This window comes from Perognathus longimembris, chromosome 6 (assembly GCF_023159225.1).
Source record: "Perognathus longimembris pacificus isolate PPM17 chromosome 6, ASM2315922v1, whole genome shotgun sequence".
NCBI classification, from domain to species: Eukaryota; Metazoa; Chordata; class Mammalia; order Rodentia; family Heteromyidae; genus Perognathus; species Perognathus longimembris.
The window spans coordinates 16,219,410-16,247,354 of record NC_063166.1 but is presented as its reverse complement, the minus strand read 5'-3'; the positions used below and the strand labels follow the sequence as shown (position 1 = coordinate 16,247,354).

Genomic DNA, 27,945 nt, shown 5'->3' with positions numbered 1-27,945 from the left:
GGTTTGCTACTTCCGGGCACTTGTGTGGAGTGTGGGCTGAGCAGAGGCTGCTTTCCGGTGTGTGCGTCTGTAGATGTCCTCCGGTGGCTCCCCTCCTCTTAGTGATGCGTTCCGGGGTCGGGGTGCATTTGCGGAGTAAGCGTGTGGAGCGCTTTCCTTCTCGGTTCCGGCGCTCTCCCGGTGGGCCTCTACCAGGGGTTCCAGACTCCCTGGGAGAAGCGCGGCAGGCCGCGCCCGAAGCCTGGCCAGGAATCCCGGGAGTCCCGGGGTCGTTTCCGCGTTTCTGGGGCCGCCACTCAGTTGCTGGTGGGACTCATGGGTCACATAGGCGAACCTTGAACATGGGAGCGGTTGTATTTTTGTCCTTCCTGGCGACCAGGTTAGTTCCAGGGTCTTCCATTGATTCTGTTGTCCTGGGACAAGAGCCAGAAGTTGGAAGTCGGGTTGCTTGGTTGACTTCCTGTATGAAATTTTTTTTTTTGGGTGGGGGGGCTAGTCCTGGGGCTTGGACTCAGGGCCTGAGCGCTGTCCCTGAGCACTGTCCCTGGTTTCTTTTTGCTTAAGGCTAGCACTCTGCCACTTGGGCCACAGCGCCACTTCTGGCCATTTTCTGTATATGTGGTGCTGGGGAATTGAACCCAGGGCTTCATGCAGAGGAGACAAGCAGTCTTACCACTAGGCCATATTCCCAGCCCTCTTGTATGATTTTTGACCAGTCCTCCTCGTGTCTTTTTTTATTGGCTTTGTAAAACGGGGATAATGACCTCACTTTAAATCACTGGAGTTTTGAGAGAATTAAATGTGTAAGTTGCTTAAAATGTTATCGGTTACATTAAGCACAGCTAATGATTTGCCCTTTTAAAAAAATTTTTAACTGTGACAGCATGTTATCTTCAATGAGTAGACTTGACAACTGGATAGTGTAGTTGTTGTCTTAATTTTAGTGTTATTCACCCAGTTCTTTTTGTGATGGATTTCTCTATTTCAGGAGGGGGGGAAAATCAGATATTCCAAAGAGCCGCCTAACCCAGTGTCTTGTGATGTTCAAATTCACAATGGTCTTCGAAGGTGTAAAGATACTTTATCTTTGGCTTGAGACTTAAGGGAGCTAGAGAAGTTTCCAGCAATGTGCGAAGAACTGGTATCAGCAGAAATCATTGGTCCCACTATGTGCTGAGGATCTACAAGTTCTTTATGTCTCTCAGTTAGGCCATATATATTAGGTATATGATATGAGTCTAATATGGAGGTCAGATCTGGCCAGTACCATGTTGGCCACATGGCAAGATGTACTATCCAGTATCTTGTCTTGATGTGTGTGCCTGGATTCCTACAGGAAGGGAAGTCCCATCCCTAGGTAATGGGTGTTAACAGGGGTGGGCATATGGCCTGCTATAGGTTACTGAACCTCTCAGTGAAGTGTTTGGTACTGGGAGTTTCCTGTTACCCAGCCCCCTGACTCTACCCTATTTAGGATCAGGCCAGTCAGGTGCCATTATGCCATGCCACATGTTCGCGGCCCCATGGCATCCCAAGTCAGTTTGCCATTGGAGCTAAATTGGATTCTTGATACTTAGAAATCTTCTGTAAGTAAGTCTCTGTGCAACTCTCCTGTTTTGTGTTACATGTTTTTCTGAAACCTGGGACCAGTCCATCTTGAACTTCCCCAATACATCCATCTTTTTTCTTTTTTTTTTTTTTGGCCAGTCCTGGGGCTTGGACTCAGGGCCTGAGCTAGCACTCTGCCACTTGAGCCACAGCGCCACTTCTGGCCGTTTTCTATGTATATGGTGCTGAGGAATTGAACCCAGGGCTTCATGTATATGAGGCAAGTTTACCATTAGGCCATATTCCCAGCCCCAAAATACTTTTGTAATGATTGTAAATAAGGCCTTTTAATTTGTAAGCCTGCAAGGATTGCTTCTGGAGTTTGAGTCATTCTACTTCCAAAGGTCAAGCACTCTTGCCGCTAGGCCATATTCCCAGCCCCTAAATCCATCTTTTTTGCCTGAGTCTGTGTCTGAGTGGTTGACTCTGTGAGGGATGGGGAATCCCTTCCCTGGAACCCCATAACAAGTCCACACTACCTCCCCTATACTCCACTGTAACAATATTGTGTCATTTTCTGTTTGAAATTACTAACATTGCCTGGTTGCTGTTGACTCATGCCTGTAAGCCTAGCTACTCAGGAGGCTGAGATCAGGGAATCACCATTCAAACACAGCCTGAGCTGGAAAGTCCCTGAAACTCTTATCTCCAAGTATCCACCAGAAAACTGGAAGTGGAGCTGTGACTAAAAGTGGTAAAGTACTAGTCTTAAGCAAAAAAAGCTGACAGTGCCCTGGCCCTGAGTTCAAGTCCTTTAACCACCAAAAAAAATTGTAACTTCCTTCCACACATGAACTTTCCTTTTATTACTGTAGGGAGACAACAGCGAAGTTCATCCTGACTTCTGGCTATACTCTCAAGGGTGTGCCGGGTCATGGCTTAGGGAGCCAACAACAAAGTTCATCCTAACCTCTGGCTATGTTGTTATCTCAAGGACGTGCAAGGACATGGCTTACTTGAAAGACAGTACTAATCCCCAGATGTTTTATTATGTCTATGTAAACCATTCAACCTTATCTTGTTTTACTGCCTCTTGTCATTTACCAAGTTCAGGGCCTTCCTGTTTTCTTAAACCTTAGTTAATCCTATGCTATTCCCTGGTTCCTAAACTGCATATAAGCTGGAAGTTAAGAATAAACATGGCTGCAGTCTTGAGTTACAATCTTGAGCTGCAGACCTCCCAGATCCCATCTTTTGTCTCTTGTATTTTTTTCTCCTGTCTTGTATCTTTCTTTTTCTTTAATCCTGTCCACCCCCCCCCCCCCCATTCAGGATTCCCTTTTGTTGCTGGCTGGCTCCAGCAGAGTGGCGCCCGAACAGGGTCCTGAAAACCTGGGACGAAGGCAGAGGACCCCGCTCAGGTAAGGACGTCAGATCACTTGGGAAGGAGAGCATGAGAAAGAATGTTGACAGGAGAGAAGGGGTATATCTCGGGATTAGTACTGTCCTTCAAGTAAGCCATGTCCTTGCAGGTCCTTGAGATAACAACATAGCCAGAGGTTAGGATGAACTTTGTTGTTGGCTCCCTAAGCCATGACCTTGCATGCCCTTGAGAGTATAGCCAGAAGTCAGGATGAACTTCGCTGTTGGCTCCCTACATATTACCTTCAATTTATTTACGTATTTGAGACTATTTCCTGTTAGTCAGGTCTCCAGATCCCATAATTCCTTGTCCTGCTCAGTCAGGTGAGGATGCAAATATGACTGGTGGTGAAACCTGAATGGAGTCTGGAATATAGTGGGATAGGATACATCAGCTTGTTCTCTTTTGAGTTTTTTTGTTATTATAAAGGTCATGTGCAGGGCTGGGAATATGGCCTAGTGGCAAGAGTGCTTGCCTCGTATACATGAGGCCCTGGGTTTGATTCCTTAGCACCACATATACAGAAAATGGCCAAAAGTGGCACTGTGGCTCAAGTGGCAGACTGCTAGCCTTGAGCAAAAAAGAAGCCAGGGACAGTGCTCAGGCCCTGGGTTCATGGCCTAGGACTGGCAAAACAAACAACAACAACAACAAAAAAAAAAACTACATTATGTAGGATGGAAATAAAGTAGAAACTTGTTTGATTTTTTAAATTGTTTTTGGGAAATTCAAACAAATGTAGAGAAAGAAACTACAGTCAATCAAAATCATTTGTCCATAACTCAGCCTCAAAAACCATCACTTGTCAAACGCCAGCCAGGTCAGGAGTCCTTGAGATTTTGTCTTCATTTAGCCACCAGAAAGTGGAAGTGGCACTGTGACTCAAGTGGTAGAGTTATACACTTGAGCTGAAGAGCTTAGTGACAGTGCCGAGGCCCAGAGTTCAAGCCCCACAACTAACGAAAAAAAAAAACCAAAAAACCCAACCAGGGCTGGGGATATGGCCTAGTGGCAAGAGTGCTTGCCGCGTATACATGAGGCCCTGGGTTCGATTCCCCAGCACCACATATACAGAAAATGGCCAGAAGTGGCGCTGTGGCTCAAGTGGCAGAGTGCTAGCCTTGAGCAAGAAGAAGCCAGGGACAGTGCTCAGGCCCTGAGTCCAAGCCCCAGGACTGGCCAAAAAAAACAAAAAAAACCCAACCAAGCAAAACATTGTCTTTTGCTCAAGAATATCCCTTTTCTATCCTTGTCCCTGCTCTCTCCCCCTCTTCCCTTTCTATCACACCCCGCACCCCTAGTCAGTTTGGGGCACATGAAATTGAATTTGCAAGATTTCCAGGTAGAACTGCATGGGAAGCAGCTCAGAATAGGGATCAAGAAGGTTTAGCTTAGAAAAAAAGGGGTTAAAGTATTACAAGTGATTCCAAGATGTGGAAAGAGGAAAAGGTCAAGAGTAGAATTCCATTGCCCACTCTTTCCTAAACGAAGAAAGGCCAATGGATTTAATGCTTAGTTGAAATTAATATAGTACTTACCATATGTTAGGCACTGGAGAGTAAGGTCCTTGAATCCAAGGAAGAAGACAGGCATCATTGGACTGGTTACGGGAAAACACAGTAACTGAAAGAAGCATGTCTGGGTACTTCTGCCAGGGCAGTATTCATGACCATTTTTGTGGTGGGCAGTGTAGGATGTTGAAGGTTTAGTGGGGGTAACACTGCCTGAGCCTGGAGGGATGTTGGTCCAGGTAGTTTGGCCCTTAGGAGAGTGGCAGATTGAAGGGTGGCAATGACCAGAGGTAGCCCCTGAGTTCAGAAGACCAGGCAGGTTCAGCCAATCACTGGGATGCTCTCTGGAGAGTTCAGGAACAAGCCTGGATCTTCACTCTCAGTTTCTATATCTATTAATCAAGGCAGTAGGGGTGGCAAGACCCTCTCATGGCCACCATTGGGAAGATTATACAAGGTATCAGGTTTCGGGGTGGGACAGAAAGTGAAGCCAAAGAGGTAGTTGAACATAGGGAAGAAAGCTCCACAAATGTTCTGTGATGGAATCATCAGAGAATCCTGGACATGAGGAGAGGCAAATGTTTGCAAACTTAGAAGCTAACTGACTTATTTCTGTATTTCAGAGACCTGTTGCCGACATACAGTGTGCCACTATAGTGACCCCCCCAATACTGCTTTCACTGAAGATGGCTAGAGAGTCGAGGGCCAGCACAGCCCTGGACAACCAAACTACAGAGGATCACATGGGACTGCAGATCATAAAGGTGGAGGACAAAGGGGCCTCCTTTGCAAAGAAGGTCCACTTGCCAGGCAGCGGTGCCCAGGGTCTTGAGCATTGTCGCCAGCGTTTCCGTGCTTTCTGCTACCTCGAGACTGCAGGCCCTGCACAGGTGCTGAGCCAGCTGCGGGAGCTCTGCAGGCAGTGGCTGCGGCCGGACCTGCGCAGCAAGGAGCAGATCCTGGAGCTGCTGGTGCTGGAGCAATTTCTCACTATCCTGCCGGGGGACCTGCAGGGCTGGGTGCGGGAGCAGCGCCCAGAGAGTGGGGCAGAGGTGGTGGTGCTGCTGGAGTATTTGGAGAGGCAGCTGGATGAGCCCATGCCGCAGGTAGATTGAACAGGTTTAGTATCTGTGCACCCTATACTCTCCCAGCGAGGGACATGCCTTTCAAGCCTGGGTGTTCGCAGTCTCTTTGTACCATGAACCTCTTTGGCAGCAAGTCCAAAATACCCTGACCTCTTTTCTGAGAAAAGGAAATTTTTTTATCATGTCCTGATTTTTTAAATTAAGTTTTATTGACAAGGTGATGTACAGAGGGGGTACAGTTACACAATAAGGTAGTGAGTACATTTCTCATCATATTTGTTACACCCTCCATTTTTCTTTCCCTTCCCTACTTCAGGTAAGCATTTATAGGGCTGGGAATATGGCCTAGTAGCAAGAGTGCTTGCCTCATATACATGAAGCCCTGGGTTCGATTTCCCAGCGCCACATATATAGAAAATGGCCAGAAGTGGCGCTGTGGCTCAAGTGGCAGAGTGCTAGCCTTGAGCAAAGAGAAGCCAGGGACAGTGCTCAGGCCCTGAGTCCTAGCCCAGGACTGGCAAAAAAAAAAAAAAGGTAAGCATATATACAATATCCAGTTCAGAACAGGAATTCTAAATATGTAAAGGAAAAATGCCAAAACATTGCAAAATAACTCAGACTTGCTGAAACAATAGTTAGCAAAATAGTGAACTAATTTGTGATAACATTATATTAAATTAATGGGGTAGACAAAGTAGCTTAATGATAAGGTTAATAACAAGCGGTTGGAAGTATGGCTCAGTTGGTAGAGCACCAGTCATTGAGTGAAAACAGCAAGTACCACGTTCAATTCCTATTCTCAGACACCCCCCCAAAAAAACTGGTCATTTGAAAGTGATGATTAGCAATTTACCTTTAGGAAACTGTCTTACAACATGGCCGCTGCTTAGGCCATATTTGTTTGTTGCTTACATTAATAATGCACCAGTTTCTTAGAATCTAATAAAAGTGAAGTCAGTCTTCTATCCAACTTTACAGACCACTAGTTTTGAAACTGGTAGAAATTGGTTGGATTTAGCTCCATCTTCAGCCTGTGTTATGAGACTGTTTTCTCTTTGCATGGCGCAGAGTCTTTGTGCACATTCTCCTCACAGGACTGGGAGCAAGGAAACTAAGTTTCATGACATGGATTTATTTCACAGAACTCTATTGTAAGAATATGCGAAATCTCACTGTATCCATAAATTGTAGTGTTCTTGGAAGCAGTGCCAGGCTCATAGAAAGTGTTATAGACATGTGTGATGAGTAAATGAAAAGAAAAATGATTAACTTCTAGGTCCCAGATGGTGATAAAGAGCAAGAACTGCTCTGTTCCAAAGTGGTCCCATTTGCAACTGCCCAGGGCTCACAAAATAGCCAGTTGCAGCCTATGAACCCTCTAATTAAGCATGAATCTTTGGAATCCCAACCCTTACAAGACAGAGGTGAGTGTTGTCTTCTACACTGTATATTTTCTCTCTCTCCCTGTCTTATTGGTGCTGTAGGGGTCAAATATTTGGGAAAGGAATCAACTGTATATAAACTTGTTTTTGCAGAATTTTCCCAGTATTTAAGCTTGTATTCCACAGGCAGGAAGGCTGGATGCTAGGGTAGGTCTCATGCCGAGCTTCTTTCCTTCTTAGTTTTCCACGAAGCCTGTGGAGAAGAACCAATGATCTCTGCCAGACTCACTCCAGAGTCCCAGGTGAGCTGGAGCCCCTTTGCCTTTCTACTGCCTTTTACCACTGTTGTGCTTCCTGCAGAGTTCCTCTGTCCCCATTTTACCTTTCACCCACAGCTAAGCTGTGAGTCCTAAATGGGAGGTGAATTTTCTCATCTTGCCCAAAGGTGCTTATCGCTGTCTACTTATGAGACTTGTCAAGCTTTATTCTTGTCTTGGGAGTTGTTGGTGCCTGTCAGCTCTTCCTTCGTCTGTCTCTTTGGTCAACCACTTCTGTTCCTTTAGGGATTGGTGAAAATGGAAGATGCCATGACCCTGTCCCCTGCATGGATTCACCAGGATTCATCTCAGATGAACCCCTACAGAGATGAAAGGCAGAATTGTGGCAGCCAGGTCTCCCTGGGTAAGACCAACGGGCACTGATTTCTTCTAGGGTTTCTTGGCATCCCCTGTATATTAGAACGTACTAACCCTGTGAGATGCTTAGAATAGATTGAGTTCATGATGTTTGGATTCTAAACCACATTTGTGACTTTCCAAACCACTGACTAGCTCCATCACACTTGTGATCTTACTTTCTTTGTCTTGCCAATGTTCTGGTCAAGGTGAGTGGGATGAATTAGGTTCAGCTGGACTCTCTAGTATTGTTCCCTTCATGAGGAATGCTCAATAAATGCTGGTTTGAGTAGAGTCTTACCCCTCATTTTGTTTTTGTTTTTGCTTTCTTTTTTGCATGTGCCAGTTCTGGGTCTTTTGAGTTTTATTGCTCAAGGTCGCGCTTTCCTTTGTGAGCCAGAGCTGCACTCCCAGCTTTTCTTGAGTATTAGGAGTGGTAAAGAGTCACAGACTTTCTTGCCTAGGCTGGATATGAACTGTGAACCCCAGATCTCAGCCTCCTGAGTAGTGTAGGCATGAGTTACTGGTGTGGAGTTCTTATCTACCATTTTGATTAAGGCCATGAGTTCAATTCTCAGCACTGAAAAAAAACTAATAAAGTTGATTATAGAGGCTTAAGTCTGTAATCTTATCTTCTTGAGAAGCTAGATAAGGGCTGCAATTTCAAGCCAACCCAGGCAAAAACGTTCACAAGACTTCATCTTAACTAAGAAAAAGCTGGCTATAGTGGTGTGTACCTATCATCTCAACTACATGAGAAGTGTAAATAAAAGAATTATTATCTAGGTTAGCCCCTGGAAAAAAGCAAGAGCTAATTAAATAACTACTAACATTAGGAAGAGCTAGACATATGACTCAAGTGGTAGAGTGACTGCTTAAAGCAAGGGCAAGCTCCTGAGTTCAAACTCCAGAGTTCCTGCCCCACATTAAAAAAAAAAAATTCCTTTCGTCCTTCTCCGTCCTATACTTAGGTTTGACTGAAGAACAAGTTGAGGGAACTCTTTTGTTTCGAAATGGTGAGACAAGGAGTCACAGAGTTTGAGTGACAAGAACCTTAGACATTGACTGTAGACCCTGATTTGAGAGGTGAAGGTGCAGAGACATAGAAATGGTCCCAGAGTGCGTTAGTGCCCCAGCGGAAGCTCCAGCTTCAGTTTCTCAGGACCACAGTTTTGTTTACAGCCCTTGACTCTTCCTAGGGTACAATCCAAGATAAACCCGTTACTGACCTGTTTACTATCACTTTCTGTGCTTAGCCCTTTTTATTTCAAATCTTTTTTTTTTTTTTTTTTTTGGCCAGTCCTGGGCCTTGGACTCAGGGCCTGAGCACTGTCCCTGGCTTCTTCCCGCTCAAGGCTAGCACTCTGCCACTTGAGCCACAGCGCCGCTTCTGGCCGTTTTCTGTATATGTGGTGCTGGGGAATCGAACCTAGGGCCTCGTGTATCCGAGGCAGGCACTCTTGCCACTAGGCTATATCCCCAGCCCTCAAATCTTTAGTATATGGCCCCATCTCACTATTACTAGAGCTCTCAGATCAGTCCCCTATACCCATCCAAACCAGGTATCCCTAGCGCAGTCCTTGGTTCTCACCAGCTTTCCATCTTTCCCTTGTACCACCTTTTCCAGTTGTATGTTTCTCTGATGGGCCAGTTCCCATTCTCAGGTCTCTCCAGGATTTCTGGAATCCCTCTTCTTCCTATCCACATTCCTGCACTGAAATCTTGGTCCTTGGTATGCAGAGTTGTGTCCTTGAAAGTGAACAAACCTACATAGCTGTGTAAACTTTATGTAATTCTTGCTTCCTTGTTCATCCCACAGCTCCCTGCCCTGCAGGATATAACTGATGTCACTGACATTTGTGGTTTCAGGTCAGGAAATGCAGGTAAAGACCAGTGATGTGACTGCATGTGAAAAACCTTCAGAAGAAGAGCCTGGACCCCTGCGTGAGGACATTGCCCAGATTCCCGTATGGGAGCAGGAGAGCATTTTACAAAGAACACAGAAAAGTGCCACAGGGAATAGGCAGCACATTTGCTATGAATGTGGAAAGAGTTTTGCTCAGAGTTCAGGCCTGCATAAGCACAAGAGCGTCCACACTGGAGAAAAACGCTACCAGTGTAAGGAGTGCAGAAAAGCCTTCAGTAAGAGCTCTGTCCTCATCACTCATCAGCGAGTTCACACTGGTGAGAAGCCGTATAAGTGTAAAGAATGCGGCAAGGCCTTCAGTCATCGCTCAGACTTTATCAAACACTGGAGGACCCACACTGGGGAGAAGCCCTATGAGTGTGACAACTGTGGGAAAACCTTCAGTCGGAGTTGTAACCTCCTTGAGCATCACAGAATTCACACTGGTGAGAAGCCGTACTCGTGTGTCATGTGTGGCAAAGACTTCAGGCGTAGTTCACATCTCCGGAGACATCAGAGGATCCATACTGGGGCTAAAAATGTTCGAGAGCCTGGCCGGGCAGATCAGGATAGAATGCAAAGCCAGGCAGTTAATATTGCAAATCCTGCGTCTTATAAATGCAATGTGTGTGAGAGAAGTTTCTCTCAGAATACAGACCTCATTGAACATCAGAAAATCCACACTGGTGAGAAACCCTACCAGTATGACACATGTGGAAAAGGGTTTACTCGAACTTGTAAGCTGGATTATCACCAGAGAAGCCACCTAGGGAAAGGACTTCTGTCACAGTGACCTGTGCAATACATGAAAAGAAGTAGAAACAGACATTTCAGAGACATAGATGTTGCCCATTTTTGCTCAATGATTATTCACTTTCTCACTCATTCTGCATAGCAAATTGCACAAAACCTATCCCTGCTAAGTTCACACTTCCCTTAGGAAAGTGAATTCCCACCAAATATTTAAAACAAGTATTACTTTTGGTCTCAAACTCTCAATATTAGTGTGCAGTAATGGTCTTCAATTATTCTACTCTAAAAATCATGTGTGGGGCTGGGCATGTTGCTCAGTATATTGCCTATCAAACCTGTTTCTGGTAACAGCTCCTTAATAATTCACACTGAGAATTCTGGACATTAAGCTAACTTCTCAGGCTGTCTACTTTTAGTATACTTTGTTACCTCCTCAATGAAAATTTAGTGGTGCGAATTTAAGGGGGAAATGTTTTGTTTAGTCAACACTATACAAGTAAGACAATGTAATGTGTCAAATAGAGTTTCTATAAAAGTTTCAGAGTGAATACTTTCTGCCATTAGGGTACCATTTCCTTTTGGAGTAGAGGCAGTCATGAGGGACTTAAACTCAGGATTTGAATCTGCTGTATATCGTTGTAAACTGGATGTCCATTCATTATGTTTTCATGTCTCTAATAACAATACCTAAAATTGTACCTGGCCCATAACTATTTGTTGAGTTAATGGACCACAAACTAATACTGTATAGTTGCTAAAATTCTGTAATGTGCTGATGGATTTTTATAGTGCTCATATTAGGTAAGAGTGGGCAAATTTTTGTTCAACTGATAAAAACAAAGTAAATGAGTTGCTATATCATGAATCCTTATTAGGGCACAAAATTTTAAAAATAGGCTGATGATGGAAAATATATTCTTATATTGAAAACTCCTATTTCTAGGGACAATTTATACCTAAAAGGACATATTTGTGCTGAATTTTTGTGTGGATAAAATTCAAACCAGTGTCTTTGAAAATACATTAATCAGCATAATAATTATAGTTGAAATACAAAAACACATTAGAATTTCTGAAATTAGGCTAGGTCATTACTCTGAATTTTCACTGTTACCTTCATTATAGTAACTCGGTAGTACAGATTCCATTTACAAAATAAACTGACCATTAACTCAATTCAATGATATGTATACAGAAGTATAGCCAATTTTTTTTAATGCAGGAGATATGAGACTGACTGGAAATATCTCATCTATAGTGCAAATACATGGTATGGGATCTGCTGCTTCAAAGGCTGGCACAAAATGTCATAAATACAACAGTTTGGGCACACAAATCAAGTAATTCAATATAATGTGATATATTTTTAAAGCTGAAGGGGAAGGATCAAATCTCAAGTGGAGGGTTGGGCTTCTTGTGAGGCCATTAACTTCTCAGACTTGAGAAAAGAGGACAGGAAAGAAGATGAGATTATTAGCCTAAAGAACAGGGCTGGGAGTGGAAATTCCCATTGTTCACATATGTTCATCTTAGGAAAACAGGGATCTAACTATCAACAAAAAAGAAAATGGATTCATTTATTTAGTGCTAGGGCTTAAACTCAGGACAAGACGTTGAAGATGTCAGTCCTGCCTTCTAGGCCCCTTGCCTTCCTGGACACACCTGCTAAGGAGAGAGAAGAACAACTGGGACCAACACTGAAAGAAAGAACAAGACTCATTTACCTAAACCAAACTGGTGGCGCACACCTGTAATCCTAGGACTCTGGATGCTGACATTGGAGGAATGAGTTGGTTTTGTTTTTATTGATAGGGGCCTGGGCATTGTCCCTGAGGTTTTTCACTCAAGGATAGCCTTCTACTACTTTGAGCCGCAGTGCTGCTTCCAGTTTTCTGGTGATTAATTGGGGATTAAGAGTTTTATGGGCTGGATGCTGGAGGCTCTTGCCTGTAATCCTAGCTGCTCAGGAGGTTGAGATCTCAGGATCGCAGTTCAACGCCAGCCCAGCCTGGGCAGAAAATTCTGACTCAATAACCACTGAAAAAGCAGAAATGGTGCAGTGGCTCACTTGGTAGAATGCTAGCCTTGAGCAAAAGACCCACAACTGACCAAAACAAAAAAGTCTTAAGGACTTTTCTGCCTGCCTTGCTTCAAATTCAGATCTGTCTCCCACAAAGCTACCTATTGGTCTTTGCAATAAAAGCACGTTGAAGCTTAAGAGAGAATGCAATTCTCATTAAGCTAATGAGGACTGAGCTAAACTACTAAATATGGTAACAGCACGGAGTGGTAACAGAATAGGAACCTGCATGACTGTTGTGCGTATTCATCAGGTAACTGAAACTGTGACAGTGCCTAGAAGAATAAAAATAAAGGCAGGCAGGCACCTTTACAGGCTCATACCTATAATCCTAGCCACTCAAAAGGCTGAGAGTGAGGATTGCAATTCAAAGCCACCCTGGGCAGGAAAGTCTTTGAGACTTTGAGATTATCAATCACCAGAAAATCAGAATGGAGCTGTATATCAAAGTGAGAGAGAGCTAGTCTTGAGCGTAAAGGCTCAGGGACAGTGCCTAGACCCAGAGTTCAAAGGCTCACAACAACAACAATAAGAAATAGGGGCTGGGAATATGGCCTAGTGGCAAGAGTGCTTGCCTCGTATACATGAGGCCCTGGGTTTGATTCCTCAGCACCACATATATAGAAAATGGCCAGAAGTGGCGCTGTGGCTCAAGTGGCAGAGTGCTAGCCTTGAGCAAAAAAAGAAGCCAGGGACAGTGCTCCCGCTCTGAGTTCACGACCCAGGACTGGCCAAAAAAAAAAAAAAAACACAATAAAAATAAACAGTAGAAATATAGGAGTAAGACATGATGGACCTGGAAGTCTGAACCAAGTGCTGACAGAAGTTAGACTGGATAAAGCAACTGAGCTCTAAATCAGCTCATACCAGCAGAGTGTAGGAGCTATCCTCGAGGCATGCCCACTGCAAGCCTTGGCAAAAGTAGCATGGAATATCTACATCATAACAGGACAGAGGGAGGAGATATGCTTAGGATGCCCAGTTTCTTCTGTGTTCTTGTTTGGTTGGTTTTGGGTGTGGTTTAGGTGTGTGTGGGGGGGGGGGTGTTGCCAGTCCTGAGGCTTGAACTCAGGGCCTGAGCACTGTCCCAGGCTTCTTTTTGCTCAGGGCTAGCCATCTACTACTTGAGCCACTGAGCCACCAGGCTTCTTTTTGCTCAGGGCTAGCCATCTACTACTGAGCCACTTCTGGCTTTTTCAGTTTATGTGGTGCTGAGGAATCGAACCCAGAGCTTCATGCTTGCTAGGCAAGCACCCTACCACTAAGCCACATTCCCAGCCCTTTGGTGTTTAGTTCCTTAGATTATGAGAACTGAATGACATGTGGGGAGAAGCTAAGTAATGTTATGTTTCGCTGAAGTCTTTCCTTTGGATGAATAAGAATTGAGAAATCGTAATCCTTCCCTCTAAGAAAAATGATGCTTCTTATTTCTCATAAGAGGACCTAGAGGAGAGGAGACCCAGAGGCAGCAAACCACCGAGAGTGCTGCCTGGGAGGCAGCTAGAGAGGCCGGAAATGGAGCCCCGCCCCGCCCTGCGGGAGGTTTGCTACTTCCGGGCACTTGTGTGGAGTGTGGGCTGAGCAGAGGCGGCTTTCCGGTGTGTGCGTGTGTAGATGTCCTCCGGTGGCTCCGCTCTTGTCAGTGATGCGGTTCTTTTGTTCCGGGGTCGGGGTGCATTTGCGGAGTAAGCGTGTGGAGCGCTTTCCTTCCCGGTCCCTGCGCCCTCCCGGTGGGCCCCAGCGGGAGGACCCAGACTCCCTGGGAGAGGCGCGGCAAGCCGGGCCGTTCAGGCGTAGCCAGAGGTCCCAGGATTGGGCCCACCCTGGGCGCCCTTGTCTAGGGTCGTTTCCGGGTGTCTGGGGCCGCCACTCAGTTGCTGGTGGGACTCTTGGGTCACATAGACGAACCTTGAACATGGGAGCGGTGGTATTTTTGTCCTTCCTGGCGACCAGGTTAGTTCCAGGGTCTTCCGTTGATTCTGTTGTCCTGGGACAAGAGCCAGAACTTCGAAGTCGGGTTGCTAGGTTGAAATCTGCCTTCTACCATGTATATTTTCTGTATGACTTTTGTGACCAGTCCTCCTTGTGCCTTATTTTATTGGCTTTGTAAAACGGGGATAATGACGTCACTTTAAATCACTGGGGTTTTGAGAGAATTAAATTTGTAAGGTGCTTAAAATGTTACCGGGGACAGTAAGCACAGCTAAAGATTTGCTATTTTTTTTTATTTTTAACTGTGATAGCATATTATCGTCAATGAGTAGGCTTGAGAACTGGATATTATTGTTGTTGTTTTAATTTTAGTGTTATTCACCAAATTCTTTTTGTAATGAATTTCTATATTTTAGGAGGGAGAAAAATAAGATATTCTAAAGAGCAGCCAATCCCAAAGTGTCTTCAGTTGTTCAAATACACAATGGTTTTCAAAGGTGTAAATATACTTTATCTTTGGCTTGAGACTTAGGAGGTGCTAAAGAAGTTTCCAACAAAGACTGGTATCAGCAGAAATTATTGGCCCCACTATGTGCTGAGGATATGCAAGTTTTGTAAGCTTCCCATTGGGGCAATATACATTACATGCATGATATGAGTCCATACTACCTCCCCTACACTCCACAATATTGTGTCATTATCTTTTTAAAATTAGTAACTTTGCCTGGGTGCTGTTTTACTCAAGCTGGTATCCTAGCTACTCAGGAGTCTGAGATCAGGGGATTACCATCAAACACAGCCTGAGCAGGAAAGTCCATGAAACTCTTCAACTATCCACCAGAAAACAGGAAGTGGAGCTGTGACTAAAAGTGGTAAAGCACTATCCATAAGCAAAACAAGCTGACAGGCAGTGCCCAGGCCCTGAGTTCAAGTCCTGTAACCACCAAAAAAATTGTAACTTTCTTCTGTACATGAGCTTTCCTTTTATTGCCTTCAATTTATTTACTTATTTGAGACTATTTCCTAGTAGTCAGGTCTCAAGATCCCATAATTCCTTGCTGGTCAGTTGGGCTCAGGTACCAAATATGACGTGGTGAAACCTGAATGGTGTCTGGAGTACAGCTGTGTAGGATATAGCAGCCTGTACTTTTCTCAATTTTTTTGTAATTAAGAGTGATGTACAGAAGGGATACAATAACATAGGTCAACAGCCTTACTGTTCCTTCTATATCTTTCCTCCAGCATATGGTTACACCCTCCTTACCCCCTCTTGGGCTTCTGATTTACTCTGGGCTAGGCTATGGTCATTTTTTCCATTTCCCATGGCCCACATACATGCTTTTACTGCATTATGTATGATGGAAGTAAAGTAGGACTTAGCTTGATTTTTAAAATTGTTTCTGGGAAATTCAAGCATAAATGTGGAGAAAGAAATTACAGTGAATCAAAATCATTTCTCCATAACTCAGCTTCAAAACCATCATCTTGTCAAACACCAGCCTGAGCAGGAAAGTCCTTGAGGCTTTTGTCTTCAATTAATCACCAGAAACTGGAAGTGGCACTGTGGCTCAAGTGGTAAGAGTTCTAGCCTTGAGCTGAAGAGCTCAGGGAGTGCCCAGGCCCAGCGTTCAAGCCCCACAACTAACAAAAGCAAACAAAACATTTTCTTATGGTCAAATTTGTCCTTTTTCTGTCCCTGTCCACCCCCCCCCCTTTCTATCACCCCACCCGCACCACTAATCAGTTTGGGGCACATGTAATTGAATTTGCAAGATTTCCTGGTAGAACTGTCTGGGAAGCAGCTCAGAATAGGGATCAAGAATATTTAATTTAGAAAAAAAAGGGGGGTTAAAGTGTTATAAGTGATTCCAAGATGTGGAAAGAAGAAAAGGTCAAGAGAAGAATTCCAAGGCCCACTTTTACCTAAACCAAAAAAGGCTAATGGATTTGACAATTAGCTGAAGTTAATATAGTACTTACCATATGTTAGGCACTGGAGAGTGAGGTCCTTCAATACAAGGAAGAAGACAGGCATCATGGGCCTGGTTACCTGAGAACACAGTAACAGAAAGGAGCATGTCTGGGTACTTCTGCCAGGGCAGCATTCATGACCATTTTTGTGGTGGGCAGTGTAGGATGTGTTGAAGGTTTAGTGGGGGTAACACTGCCTGAGCCTGGAGGGATGTTGGTCCAGGAAGTTTGGTCCTTAGGAGATGGCAGATTGAAGGGGTGGCAATGACCAGAGGCAGCCCCTGAGTTCAGAAGACCAGGCAGGTTCAGCCGATCACTGAGATGCTCTCTGGAGAGTGCAGGAACAAGCCTGGATCTTCACTGTCAGTTTCTATGTCCATTAATCAAGGCAGTAGGGGTGGCAAGACCCTGTCATGGCCACATTGGGAAGTTATACAGAGGATCAGGTTTGGGGTGGTACAGAAAGTGAAGCCAAAGAGGCAATTGAGCATAGGGAAAAAAGATCCATGAATGTTTTGTGATGGAATCATCAGAGAATCCTGGACATGAGGAGAGGCAAATGTTTGCAAGCTTAGAAGCTAACTGACTTATTTCTGTGTTTCAGAGATCTCTGGCCGACATATGGTATGCTATTACAGTGACCCCCCAATACTGCTTTCACTGAAGATGGCTAGAGAGTCGAAGGCCAGCACAGCCCTGGATGACCAATCTATAGAAGATCAGATCGGCCTTCTGGTCATAAAAGTGGAAGACGAAGAGGCCTCCTCCTTTGTAGAGGAGGTCCATTTGCCAGGCAGCAGTGCCCAGGGTCTTGAGCATTGTCGCCAGCGCTTCCGTGATTTCCGGTACCCCACAACTGTGGGCCCCCGAGAGGCGCTGAGCCAGCTGTGGGAGCTCTGTAGACAGTGGCTGCGGCCGGACCTGCGCAGCAAGGAGCAGATCCTGGAGCTGCTGGTGCTGGAGCAGTTCCTGACCATCCTGCCGGGGGACCTGCAGGGCTGGGTGCGGGAGCAGCGCCCAGAGAGTGGGGCAGAGGTGGTGGTGCTGCTGGAGTATTTGGAGAGGCAGCTGGATGAGCCGATGCCGCAGGTAGAAAAAACAGGTTTAGTATCTGTGCATCCAGAACTTTCCCAATGAGGGATGTACGTTTCAAGTCTGGGGGTTCTCACTCTCTTTGTACCAAGAACCTCTTTGGAAGTAAGGCAAAAATTCCCTGACCTCCTTTCTCAGAACAGGATTTCCAAATACATAAGGAAAAATACCAAAAATTGCAAAATAACTTAGACTTCCTGAATTCACTTAGGAAAATACTAATCAAATTGGTACCATTATTCATTTTATACCATTTTAAATTAATGGGGTAGCCTAATGACACAGTTTAGAACAGGTCATTGTGGGGTTGGAAGTGTGGCTCAGTTGGTAGAGCCCCAGCCACTGAGTGAAAACAGCAGGTACCAAGTTCTGTTTCTATTCTCAGACCCCCCTCCCAAAAAAACAAAACTGGTCCTTTGAGAATGATGATAAGTGATATTTTACTGCAATGTGGCCATTGCTTAGGCCACATTTGTTTGTTGTTTCTGTTAATAATGGACCAGTTTCTGAGACACAAATAAAAATGAAACCATCTTTCCTATTCAAGTTCATAGTTTTGAACCTGGTAGAAATTGATTGGTTTTAGCTCCATCTTCTGCCTGTGTTATGAGACTGTTTTCTCCTTGCATGGCACAGAGTCTTTGTGCACATTCCCCTCACAGGACTGGAAGCAAGGAAACTAAGTTTCTTGACTTGGATTTATTTCACAGAACTCTATTGTAACAGTATGCTAACTCTCACTGTATCCATAAATTGTAGTGCCAGGCTCATAGAAAGTGTTATAGACATGTGTGATGAGTAAATGAAAAGAAAAATGATTAACTTCTAGGTCCCAGATGGTGATCAAGAGCAAGAACTGCTCTGTTCCAAAGTGGTCCCGTTTGCAACTGCCCAGGGCTCACAAAATAGCCAATTGCAGCCAATGAACTCTCTACTTAAGCATAAATCTTTGGAATCCCAACCCTTACAAGACAGAGGTGAGTGTTGTCTTCTAGGCTGTGTTTCTCTCTCTCTCTTATTGGTAGTACTGGGAGTGAAATACATACATTCAACTATTGTATGGTTTTTATATGCCTTCAGAGAATATCAGATCTGTTTTGGCTCTAGAATTGAATCTAGTAGGGATCAAGTATTTGGAAAAATGAATCAACTGTATGTAAACTTGTTTTTGCAGAACTTTTTCCAGCTTTTAAGCTTGTATTCCACAGGCAGGAAGGCTGGATGCTAGGGTAGGTCTCATGCCGAGCTTCTTTCCTTCTTAGTTTTCCACGAAGCCTGTGGAGAAGAACCAATGATCTCTGCCAGACTCACTCCAGAGTCCCAGGTGAGCTGGAACCCCTTTGCCTTCCTACTGCCTTTTACCACTGTTGTGCTTCCTGCAGAGTTCCTCTATCCCCATTTCACCTTTGACCCCCAGCTAAACTCCTCTACCTAAGTCCTAAATGGGATGTGAATTTTCTCATCTAGCCCAAGGGTGCTCATCACTGTCTACTTATGAGACTTGTCAAACTTCATTCTTGTCTTGGGAGTTGTTGGTGCCTGCCTGCTCTTCCTTCCTCTGTTTCTTTGGTCAACCATTTCTGTTCCTTTAGGGATTGCTGAAAATGGAAAATGCCATGACCCTGTCCCCTGCGTGGGTTCATCAGGATTCATCTCAGATGAACCCCTACAGAGATGAAAGGCAGAATTGTGGCAGCCAGGTCTCCCTGGGTAAGACCAATGGGCACTGATTTCTCCTAGGGTTTTTTAGCATCCCTTGAATATTAGAACACACTAACCCTGTGAGGTCCTTAGAAAAGATTGAGTTCATTATGTTTGGGTTCTACACCACATTTGTGGCTTTCCAAACCACTGACTAGCTCCATGACACTTGTGATCTTGCTTTCTTTGACTTGCCAATGTTCTAGTCAAGGTGAGGATGAATTAGATTCAGCTGGACTCTCTACTATTATTCCCTTCATGAGAAATGCTCAATAAATGCTGGTTTGAGTAGAGTGCTTACCTCCCATTTTGTTTTTGTTTTTGCTTTCTTTTGTGTATGTGCCAGTTCTGGGTGTTTTGAGTCTTTTTGCTCAAGGTTAGCAGTTTCCCTTGTGAGCCAGAGCTGCACTCCCAGACTTTCTTGCCTCGGCTGTATTTGAACTGTGAACCTCAGATCTCAGCTTCTTGAGTAGCTAGGATTACAGGCATGTGCTGCTTGTGTCCGGTTCTTATCTCCCATTTTGAATAAGACCATGGGTTCAATCCTCAGCACTGAAAAAATATAATAAAGTCGATTATAGAGTTTCAAGCCTGTAATCTTATCTTCTTGAGAGGCTAGATAAGGGCTGCAATTTCAAGGCAGCCTGGGCCAAAACATTCACAAGACTTCATCTTAACTAAGAAAAAGCTGGCTATAGTGGTGTGTACCTATCATCTCAACTACATGAGAAGTGTAAATAAAAGAATTATTATCTAGGTTAGCCCCTGGAAAAAAGCAAGAGCTTATTAAATAACTAATAACATTAGGAAGAGCTAGACATAAAGTGGTAGAGTGCCTGCTTAAAGCAAGGGCAAGCTCCTGAGTTCAAACTCCAGAGTTCCTGCCCCACAGTTAAAAAAAAAATTCCTTTCTTCCTTCTCCGTCCTATACTTAGGTTTGACTGAAGAACAAGTTGAGGGAACTCTTTTGGAAATGGTGAGACAAGGAGTCACAGAGTGTGAGTGACAAGAACCTTAGACATTGACTGTAGACCCTCACTTGAGAGGTGAAGGTGCAGAGACATAGAAAAGGTCCCAGAGTGCGTTAGTGCCCCAGCGGAAGCTCCAGCTTCAGTTTCTCAGGACCACAGTTTTGTTTACAGCCCTTGACTCTTCCTAGGGTACAATCCAAGATAAACCCGTTACTGACCAATTTCTGAGTCTAATTCTTCCTAAATCCTTTTACTTGCCCTGTTTATTATCACTTTCTGTGCTTAGCCCTTTTTATTTCAAATCTTTAGTATATGGCCCCATCTCACTATTACTAGAGTTCTCAGGTCCATCCCCTATACCTATCCAAACCAGGTATCCCTAGCATAGTCCTTGGTTCTCACCAGCTTTCCATCTTTCCCTTGTACCACCTTTCCCAGTTGTATGTTTCTTCTGATGGGCCAGTTCCCATTCTCAGGTCTCTCCAGGATTCCTGGAATCCCTCTTCTTCCCATCCTCATTCCTGCACTGAAATCCTGGTCCTTGGTATGCAGAGACCTTTGTAATTCTTGCTCCCTTGTTCATCTCACAGCTCCCTGCCCTGCAGGATATAACTGATGTCACTGACATTTGTGGTTTCAGGTCAGGAAATGCAGGTAAAGACCAGTGATGTGACTACAGGTGAAAAACCAGAAGAAGAGCCTGGACCCCTGTGTGAGGACATTGCCCAGATTCCTGTATGCGAGCAGGAGAGCAGGTTACAAAGAAAACAGAAAAGTGCCACAGGGAGTAGGCGGCACATTTGCCATGAATGTGGAAAGAGTTTTGCTCAGAGTTCAGGCCTGAGTAAGCACAAGAGAATCCACACTGGAGAAAAACCTTACGAGTGTGAGGAGTGCCGAAAAGCCTTCATTGGGAGCTCTGCCCTTATCACTCATCAGCGAGTTCACACTGGTGAGAAGCCATATGAGTGTAAAGTATGCGGCAAAGCCTTCAGTCACAGCTCAGACCTTATCAAACACCAGAGAACCCACACTGGGGAGAAGCCCTATGAGTGTGACAACTGTGGGAAAACCTTCAGCCAGAGCTGTAGCCTCCTTGAGCATCACAAAATTCACACTGGGGAGAAGCCATACCTGTGCATCATGTGTGGCAAAGCCTTTAGGCGTAGTTCACATCTCCGGAGACATCAGAGGATCCATACTGGGGCTAAAAGTGTTCATCAGCCTGACCAGGAAAGTCAGGGTAGAACGCAAAGCCAATGGGGAAATACTGCAAATCCTGTGTCTTATAAATGTAATGTGTGTGAGAGAAGTTTCTCTCAGAATACAGGCCTTATTGAACATCAGAAAATCCACACTGGTGAGAAACCCTACCAGTGTGACACATGTGGAAAAGGGTTTACTCGAACTTCTTACCTGGTTCAACACCAGAGAAGCCACATGGGAAAAGGACTTCTGTCACAGTGACCTGTGCCATACGTGACAAAGTTGGTGCTCTTTGTCATTGAAAAGAATCCTCCATTGTTCCCTTCCTGGCCACAGTGAGCTCAGGCCTTACTAATATACACCATCACATGTTAAAAAGCTAGAGTTTGGGATAAATGATCTTCTGTGTTCTACAATGTGGCCAGAAGGAAAACTTATTTCATAGGTTTTGTTGGAGTTGTCTGGAGACCGAACTGAAGTTTTATTTTCCTCCATTGGAAATAAAATGGGCTTACAGACTGGTTACTTGCCCCCAAATTCTAGATTCGGAGTCAGTCTAGTATACCTCATACCAAGTAAATAGGCTTGCCAAAGCCTGGGTGAAGGTGAGGTTACTGTGATAAAGAATCCTTATTTCTTTACCTAAGATTTCTAGTGAGAAATGCCTTAAACAGCTTATTTTTCCTAAATCATTCTGAATGTGTGCCATCCATGGGATTCAATCCTATTTTTTTTTTCTGACACTAATTTTGCAATTCTTGAGAAAGTGTTCCTATTCAGGTAGTGTACAAATTAGTTATCAGATCTGAATAAAATGAGAAATTTTCCAAAACGTACCTTCTGGGTTCTTGAGTTGTAGTTATCGTTGGCCTATGCCAAATCTCAAATCTGTAAAAACTTTTGCCTCCACCCTGCTGCTGTCATATCCACAACCTCATTGTCCTAGGGTAGTGGGAGAGGTTTTGGAGACTGGAGAAAATACCTGAAATGGTATTTGAGACAGGATGCCATTCAACCACCAGTAAGGGAGGTCTACAACGGGTGCAGTTGGACAGCACTAAGTGGAAGACAGTCAGTGGCAGCCAGATGGACAAAAGCACCTACTTTTTCCACAGTACTCTGTTCCATACTGCCTCCAGAAGGCAGCTTTTAAAATGTCATATTACAAAAGCAGTGGCATTAACTTGCTATTTCCTTGTATGCTCAAATAGTGACAGTACATGTGCCATAATTCAGCTTCCCTTGGTAGGTAGCACTAGTTTGCCCAGCTTCCAGTGTGCTTATGTGAGTTTTTATCTTAATGTTCTGGTGTGGCTCACTCTCGATCTCACTTGACAAGAGGTTTGGAAACAGACATTTTTTTTTTTTTTTGGCCAGTCCTGGGCCTTGGACTCAGGGCCTGAGCACTGTCCCTGGCTTCTTCCCGCTCAAGGCTAGCACTCTGCCACTTGAGCCACAGCGCCGCTTCTGGCCGTTTTCTGTATATGTGGTGCTGGGGAATCGAACCTAGGGCCTCGTGTATCCGAGGCAGGCACTCTTGCCACTAGGCTATATCCCCAGCCCTGGAAACAGACATTTTTGTTGCCCTTTTTTGCTCAGTGATTATTCACTTGCCAACCCATTCTGCATAGCAAACTGCACAAAACCCAACCCTGCTAAGTTCACACTTCCCTCAAGCAAGTGAATTCACACTAGATATTTAAAACAAGTATTACTTTTGGTCTCAAACTCTTTAATATTAGTGTGCAGTCATAGTCTTCAAATTATTTAACTCCCAAAATCATGTGTAGGGCTGGGCATGTTGCTCAGATAGTACATTGCCTGTCATAACATGTGTGGTAACAGTTCCTTGAATTATTCACACTGAGAACTTCAGCCATTAACCCAACTTCTCAGGCTGCTTTAAATATACTTTTACCTCCTCATAGTGAAAATTTTAGTCCTGTGAATTTAAATGAGAAATCTTTTGTTTAAAGTCGACACTATACAAGTAATATAATGTAATTTGTCAAATCGAGTTTCTACAAAAGTTTCAGGGTGACATTCTGTCATTAGGGTACCATTTCCTTTTGGAATTGAAGCAGTCCTGGGGCTTGAACTCAGGATCTGGGTGCTGTCCTTGAGTTTTCACACAAGGCTAGTGCTCTACCACTTGAGCCACAGCTTCACTTCCATCTTTTTGATGGTGAACTGAAGAGCCTCATGGTTCTTATCCAGCCTGGGCTGAATTTGAACCAGGATCCTCAGATCTCAGCCTCTTGAGTAGGTAGGATACAAATATGAGCCACTGCCACATAGCACATTACTTATATTAACATGTTTTCATTTTTGCAGTTACATTTCTCACTTGGTTTGTGGCACCAGTAATTATATTTGTAGTAGCACTAAGATTCCGGAATTTGGATGCTGCAAGGTTTTCTTTTGACATTTCATGCTTTTTCTGGTTTTGTACTAAGAAGTACATTTATATTATACAGAAGAATGATTTCTATAATAAAAGCTAAAAAAAACTATAGAGTACAGGTAATTTCATCATTTCCCCCAAAGTCTGAAGCTCATTTGAGTTCATTATGTTAAAATTAAAAATCAATAATTAAGCCCGTTCAGGGCCCCCCAGGTGTGGGGGGTGAGGGTGGGGGACTCCCTCAACCATCCCTCTCCGGATGATGGGGCTCAGAAACACATAGAATGAAAGAAGTAGAATCCTGAAGGTATAAAAGAAGAATGGGTTTGTGACACAGGATCTGACAATCAGCCTCTTAGTGATAACCAGCAAATGAATTGTGAACACTTAGTTGACAGCCTTTTTGAGGAAGCTCAGAAGATTGGTGCCAAATCCTTGTCTCCCACTGAACAGAAGAAACAGGTAGAAATACATATAAAATTGTGGAAAAACGGGTTCACTGTCAACAATGACTTTAGAACTTACTCTGATGGTGCAAGTCAACAATTCCTGAACTCCATCAAGAAGGGGGAATTACCTGCAGAATTACAGGGAATTTCTGATAAAGAGGAGGTGGATGTGAAAGTTGAATACAAAAAAACTGAAGTATGTATATCAATAAAGCCTGAGTTCCAGCCCTTCTCAGGACAGGGTCATAGACTAGGAAGTGCTACACCAAAAATTGTTTCAAAAGCAAAGATTATTGAAGTTGAAAGTAAAATACTTTATGTGCTGTTTCACTGAACAACTTGGAACCCATTACTAATGTACAGATCTGGTTAGCCAATGGGAAAAGAATTGTCCAGAAATTTAATATTTCTCATAGGGTAAGCCACATCAAAGACTTCATTGAAAAGTACCAAGCACCTCAAAGAAGCCCTCCGTTTTCCCTGGCAACAGCTCTTCCTTTCCTCAGATTGCTAGATGAGACACTCACCCTGGGAGAAGCAGCTTTACAGAATACTGTAATCATTCAGAGATTAAAAGAAAAGGCTGAGCCTTTCAGAAAACTTTCATAGCATTGATTTTTGAGAGACTAAATAGAAATTTTGCAGGGAAATGATGGTTAGAAGTGAGCATGTAAAAGTGGGAGAAAGAAGTTTGATTAATTGGTTTTAGTGCTATTTAACTCTCTTGATGAGAAAAATTTTAAATAATCACAAGTTAGGAAACATAGCAGGAAACTATATTCAACACACTTTTCCCCCAGAATGCTTATGGAAATAAAAGTACAATTATTTTCAAACACTAAAAAAAAAAATTAAAAATCAAAACCACATACATATGGCTGAGTTTCTACTTATATAATATGGCATATAATTAGGAAATAGGTAGAGACAAGAATTCTTTTTCTTTTCCAGACTTTTCTTTAATAAAACAAATATAACAGAAGGTAGAAATCTAAATGAACATTAAACCCTCTTATTACAGTCTTAGTTCCAACGAAACTACCATGGTTGGAGACCTTACTTGGAATTCCTCTTGGGGTGGGGGGGAAAGGGAGGCCTTAAAAGGTAGTTTTATGAGACACTTTGGAAAATACCTTTCCAGATGCTGTTTAGGGAAAGAAAATCCACACTCTAGAGGATGGCCCTGAAGAAGGGAACAAGGGGTCACAGCTCTCTCAGAGATTCCCCAAAGGCCTCCAGCACATTTTGAGAGCAATGGTTTCTCCCTTGTAGAGATATGTGGCTGTCAGGACAGCCATTTTCAATGGGAGGGCATTGATTTGGATAGAAAATGACTACTTAGAAAGAAAAAACAAAATCAGCCACACTCCTTTATAGTCACACTTGCATTTGATTAAAAAAAGAAACCTACAACACTCACACATGGTTCTTACATGAATTCTAATTAAGAGACCTTACATTCAGAATTACAGCACTCATCGTGATAATTTTCAGAAGAGTATGACACAAGGTGCAGCTGTTTTACCTGAACGTATTCTTAAATAAGTGACTACTACCACTCTAAGTTTCCTAGTTGTAGCTCAGTTACAAGTTACTGACCGCAAGTTCATGTTCCAAACTTTTCATTTCCAACACAGATTAATTACAGGGTAGTCATTCCCAAAGTCTTAGGGTGAATTGGGAAAGGGCCGGTTAAATGAAAAAAGAGGCCAGTCCTTGGTAAAAGTCTGTAATTTTCTTCCCAATACATCTTTTTATTGAGAATTTCCATTTTTATCCTATGCTCTTCCTCTGCCGTCTCACACTCTCGCTCTATCTGCTGGATTTTGGCCACATGCACCTCATTCATTTGTATCAGCTGCAGTTGTAAGATGGACATTTGTTGATGGTGTTCTTCCTCATGCATCTTTTTTAAAGCACCTTCCTGAGAGGTTTTGCTCCTGTAGTTTTTATTGGCTGTTATTCTGACAGCTGAACATGAGGGTTCAGGTTGAGAAGTCCCCTCACATACTGGAAAATGTATGAACTCTTTCTCATCATCGCACAGTTCTCTATTTGATTCTTGGGCTGGGGTGTCAGGGTGGTACTCGGGCTCCTCCTCCGGCGGGCTCTGTAGGAAGTACAGTTGCTCAGGCAGCATGGTGCTGATCTTCTCCTTCCCCAGAACGTGGCTGCTGAGCAGTGAGCTCACACTCCGCTTCACTTTCTCTCTCATGAGCCATAATCTTTTTGGTCCTAGCCTTGATGTTCTCCCAGCACTTCTTTTTTTTTTTTTTTTTTTGGCCAGTCCTGGCTTGGACTCAGGGCCTGAGCACTGTCCCTGGCTTCTTCCCGCTCAAGGCTAGCACTCTGCCACTTGAGCCACAGCGCCGCTTCTGGCCGTTTTCTGTATATGTGGTGCTGGGGAATCGAACCTAGGGCCTCGTGTATCCGAGGCAGGCACTCTTGCCACTAGGCTATATCCCCAGCACTTCTTTAGCTGTTTGAAATCCCGCAGAGAGACGCTGGGCTGAGAGTTGTATTCATGGGCAAGCGCCTGCCAGGTTCGTTGTTTGAGGGCAATAGTTCGGGCATCGCTTTTCTTACACTCCAGCACATATTTGTACTTTTCTACTAAAGCAAGAAAGATGCTCTTTTCCGACTCCGAAAAGTATTTGGCAGGCTTTATAATTTCGTTGTTTTGCATTTTCCACTATATTTCTTTGGCTCGCTAGCTATCCTGCGGCAGCAGTGGCGGCGGCGCGTCCCAGGGACGGCCAGGCCCCGCCGCGCGCGCTGCGGCCACAAAGCCCCGCGCCGCCGCCGCCGCCTGCCCTAGAGACAAGAATTCTAAAAGCTTCCCCTGTGAGATTCTCTTTTTTCTGACTTTCTCTGGAGTTTTTTTCCCTCATCACTTTTCTTTTTTGTTGCTGTTGTTTGCCAGTCCTGGGGGTTGAAGTCAGGGCCTGAGCACTGTCCTTGGCTTCCTTTTGCTCAAGGCTAGCACTCTACCACTTGAGCCACAGCGCCACTCCTGGCTTTTTCTATATATGTGGTGCTGAGGAATTGAACCCAGGGCTTCATGTATGCCAGGCAAGCACTCTTACCACCAGGCCATATCCCCAGCCCTCTCATCACCGTTACTTATCGAAAGGTAGCAGACCTGACAGCTAAACCAAGATCTTAGTTTGGATATGAAACTATCTCTGCCATAGTACATCTTCTGTCTTTCAGCCTGGGACTTGAACGCAATTAGACAAAGTTGGTCTTAGAGAACTTAACTTGAACCTAAATCTTTAATAAAAATGTCCAACAAAGAGAAAGTTCCAGTGGTGCACAGGAAGTTAATGAGGGAGCCACAGGGTAATAGCTTGAGACAGCTCCTAAGTTCACTATTGTTGCTGTGTTATTCCCAAAGCCTTTCACTAATAAAGCCATAAACAAATGATCCTCCTAAGCCCTCCCACTATGCTTGTCCTTCATTCAAGTTATCACTGAAATTTTTCCAGCACAACCACTGCCTCCTCTTCACATTCTAAATATCCTATCTAGGCTAAGGACCTGTTCCAGCAACTCCTCCTTACCTATTTCTGGTCTCAGCAATTGTGAGCAAAGTTCCCTGAGTCTTCTGAAGTTCTCTGAGATTCAAGTATTTAAGTTTGGAAGTAAACATCCTAAAGGCTAAAGAAAGATCTGCGATTTCCTTGCTAGACTGATTCTTAAGTCTCTGGCACAGCCCTCTTCCTCTATTAAGTCCATTATTAGATCTTTCCTGCAAGAGGAGTGTGATTCTGGAGTTAGAGAGGTCAGCAGAAGATTCATTCCAGCTTGGGAGTATTTCCTTGTACTAGTTTTCTTCCTAAGACCAAAAAAAAAAA

General features: G+C 44.0%; 2 protein-coding genes and 2 pseudogenes across 5 annotated transcripts; 3 read left to right on the top strand and 1 right to left on the bottom strand.

The window, feature by feature from the left end:
- Positions 1 to 49: 49 nt before the first annotated feature.
- On the top strand, positions 50 to 22,253 carry LOC125352852 (zinc finger protein with KRAB and SCAN domains 4-like). 4 transcript variants are annotated; one of them, XM_048348250.1, is made up of 7 exons: positions 1,134 to 1,179; positions 3,706 to 3,709; positions 16,870 to 17,354; positions 18,187 to 18,334; positions 18,620 to 18,681; positions 18,950 to 19,067; positions 20,670 to 22,253. In XM_048348250.1, the coding sequence occupies exons 3-7, from the start codon at positions 16,887 to 16,889 to the stop codon at positions 21,494 to 21,496; spliced, it is 1,623 nt and encodes a 540-aa protein (XP_048204207.1). In that variant the 5' UTR covers positions 1,134 to 1,179; positions 3,706 to 3,709; positions 16,870 to 16,886; the 3' UTR covers positions 21,497 to 22,253. The 4 variants fall into 4 exon arrangements, with proteins under 4 accessions (XP_048204208.1, XP_048204207.1, XP_048204206.1 ...); XM_048348251.1 differs by lacking the exons at positions 1,134 to 1,179; positions 3,706 to 3,709 and adding an exon at positions 50 to 69; XM_048348249.1 differs by lacking the exons at positions 1,134 to 1,179; positions 3,706 to 3,709 and adding an exon at positions 14,176 to 14,315.
- Positions 198 to 10,618, top strand: LOC125352935 (zinc finger protein with KRAB and SCAN domains 3-like). Its single transcript, XM_048348329.1, has 6 exons — positions 198 to 379; positions 5,106 to 5,588; positions 6,844 to 6,991; positions 7,190 to 7,251; positions 7,513 to 7,630; positions 9,493 to 10,618. Exons 2-6 carry the CDS (start codon positions 5,169 to 5,171, stop codon positions 10,320 to 10,322), a joined length of 1,578 nt encoding a protein of 525 aa, XP_048204286.1. The 5' UTR covers positions 198 to 379; positions 5,106 to 5,168; the 3' UTR covers positions 10,323 to 10,618.
- Positions 22,254 to 23,066: 813 nt separating the features above from the next.
- On the top strand, positions 23,067 to 24,709 carry LOC125353602 (annotated as a pseudogene).
- A 331-nt stretch (positions 24,710 to 25,040) lies between these two features.
- Positions 25,041 to 26,814, bottom strand: LOC125352937 (annotated as a pseudogene).
- Positions 26,815 to 27,945: the final 1,131 nt, after the last annotated feature.

Bases quoted from the DNA above. Each gene is read 5' to 3' on its own strand.
- LOC125352935 (XM_048348329.1), top strand. From the start codon at position 5,169: ATGGCTAGAGAGTCGAGGGCCAGCACAGCCCTGGACAACCAAACTACA. The intron at 5,589-6,843 runs GTAGATTGAACA...ATTAACTTCTAG, and splicing joins TGGATGAGCCCATGCCGCAG to GTCCCAGATGGTGATAAAGA. The intron at 6,992-7,189 runs GTGAGTGTTGTC...TTTCCTTCTTAG, and splicing joins CCAACCCTTACAAGACAGAG to TTTTCCACGAAGCCTGTGGA.
- LOC125352852 (XM_048348251.1), top strand. From the start codon at position 16,887: ATGGTATGCTATTACAGTGACCCCCCAATACTGCTTTCACTGAAGATG. The intron at 18,335-18,619 runs GTGAGTGTTGTC...TTTCCTTCTTAG, and splicing joins CCAACCCTTACAAGACAGAG to TTTTCCACGAAGCCTGTGGA. The intron at 18,682-18,949 runs GTGAGCTGGAAC...CTGTTCCTTTAG, and splicing joins GACTCACTCCAGAGTCCCAG to GGATTGCTGAAAATGGAAAA.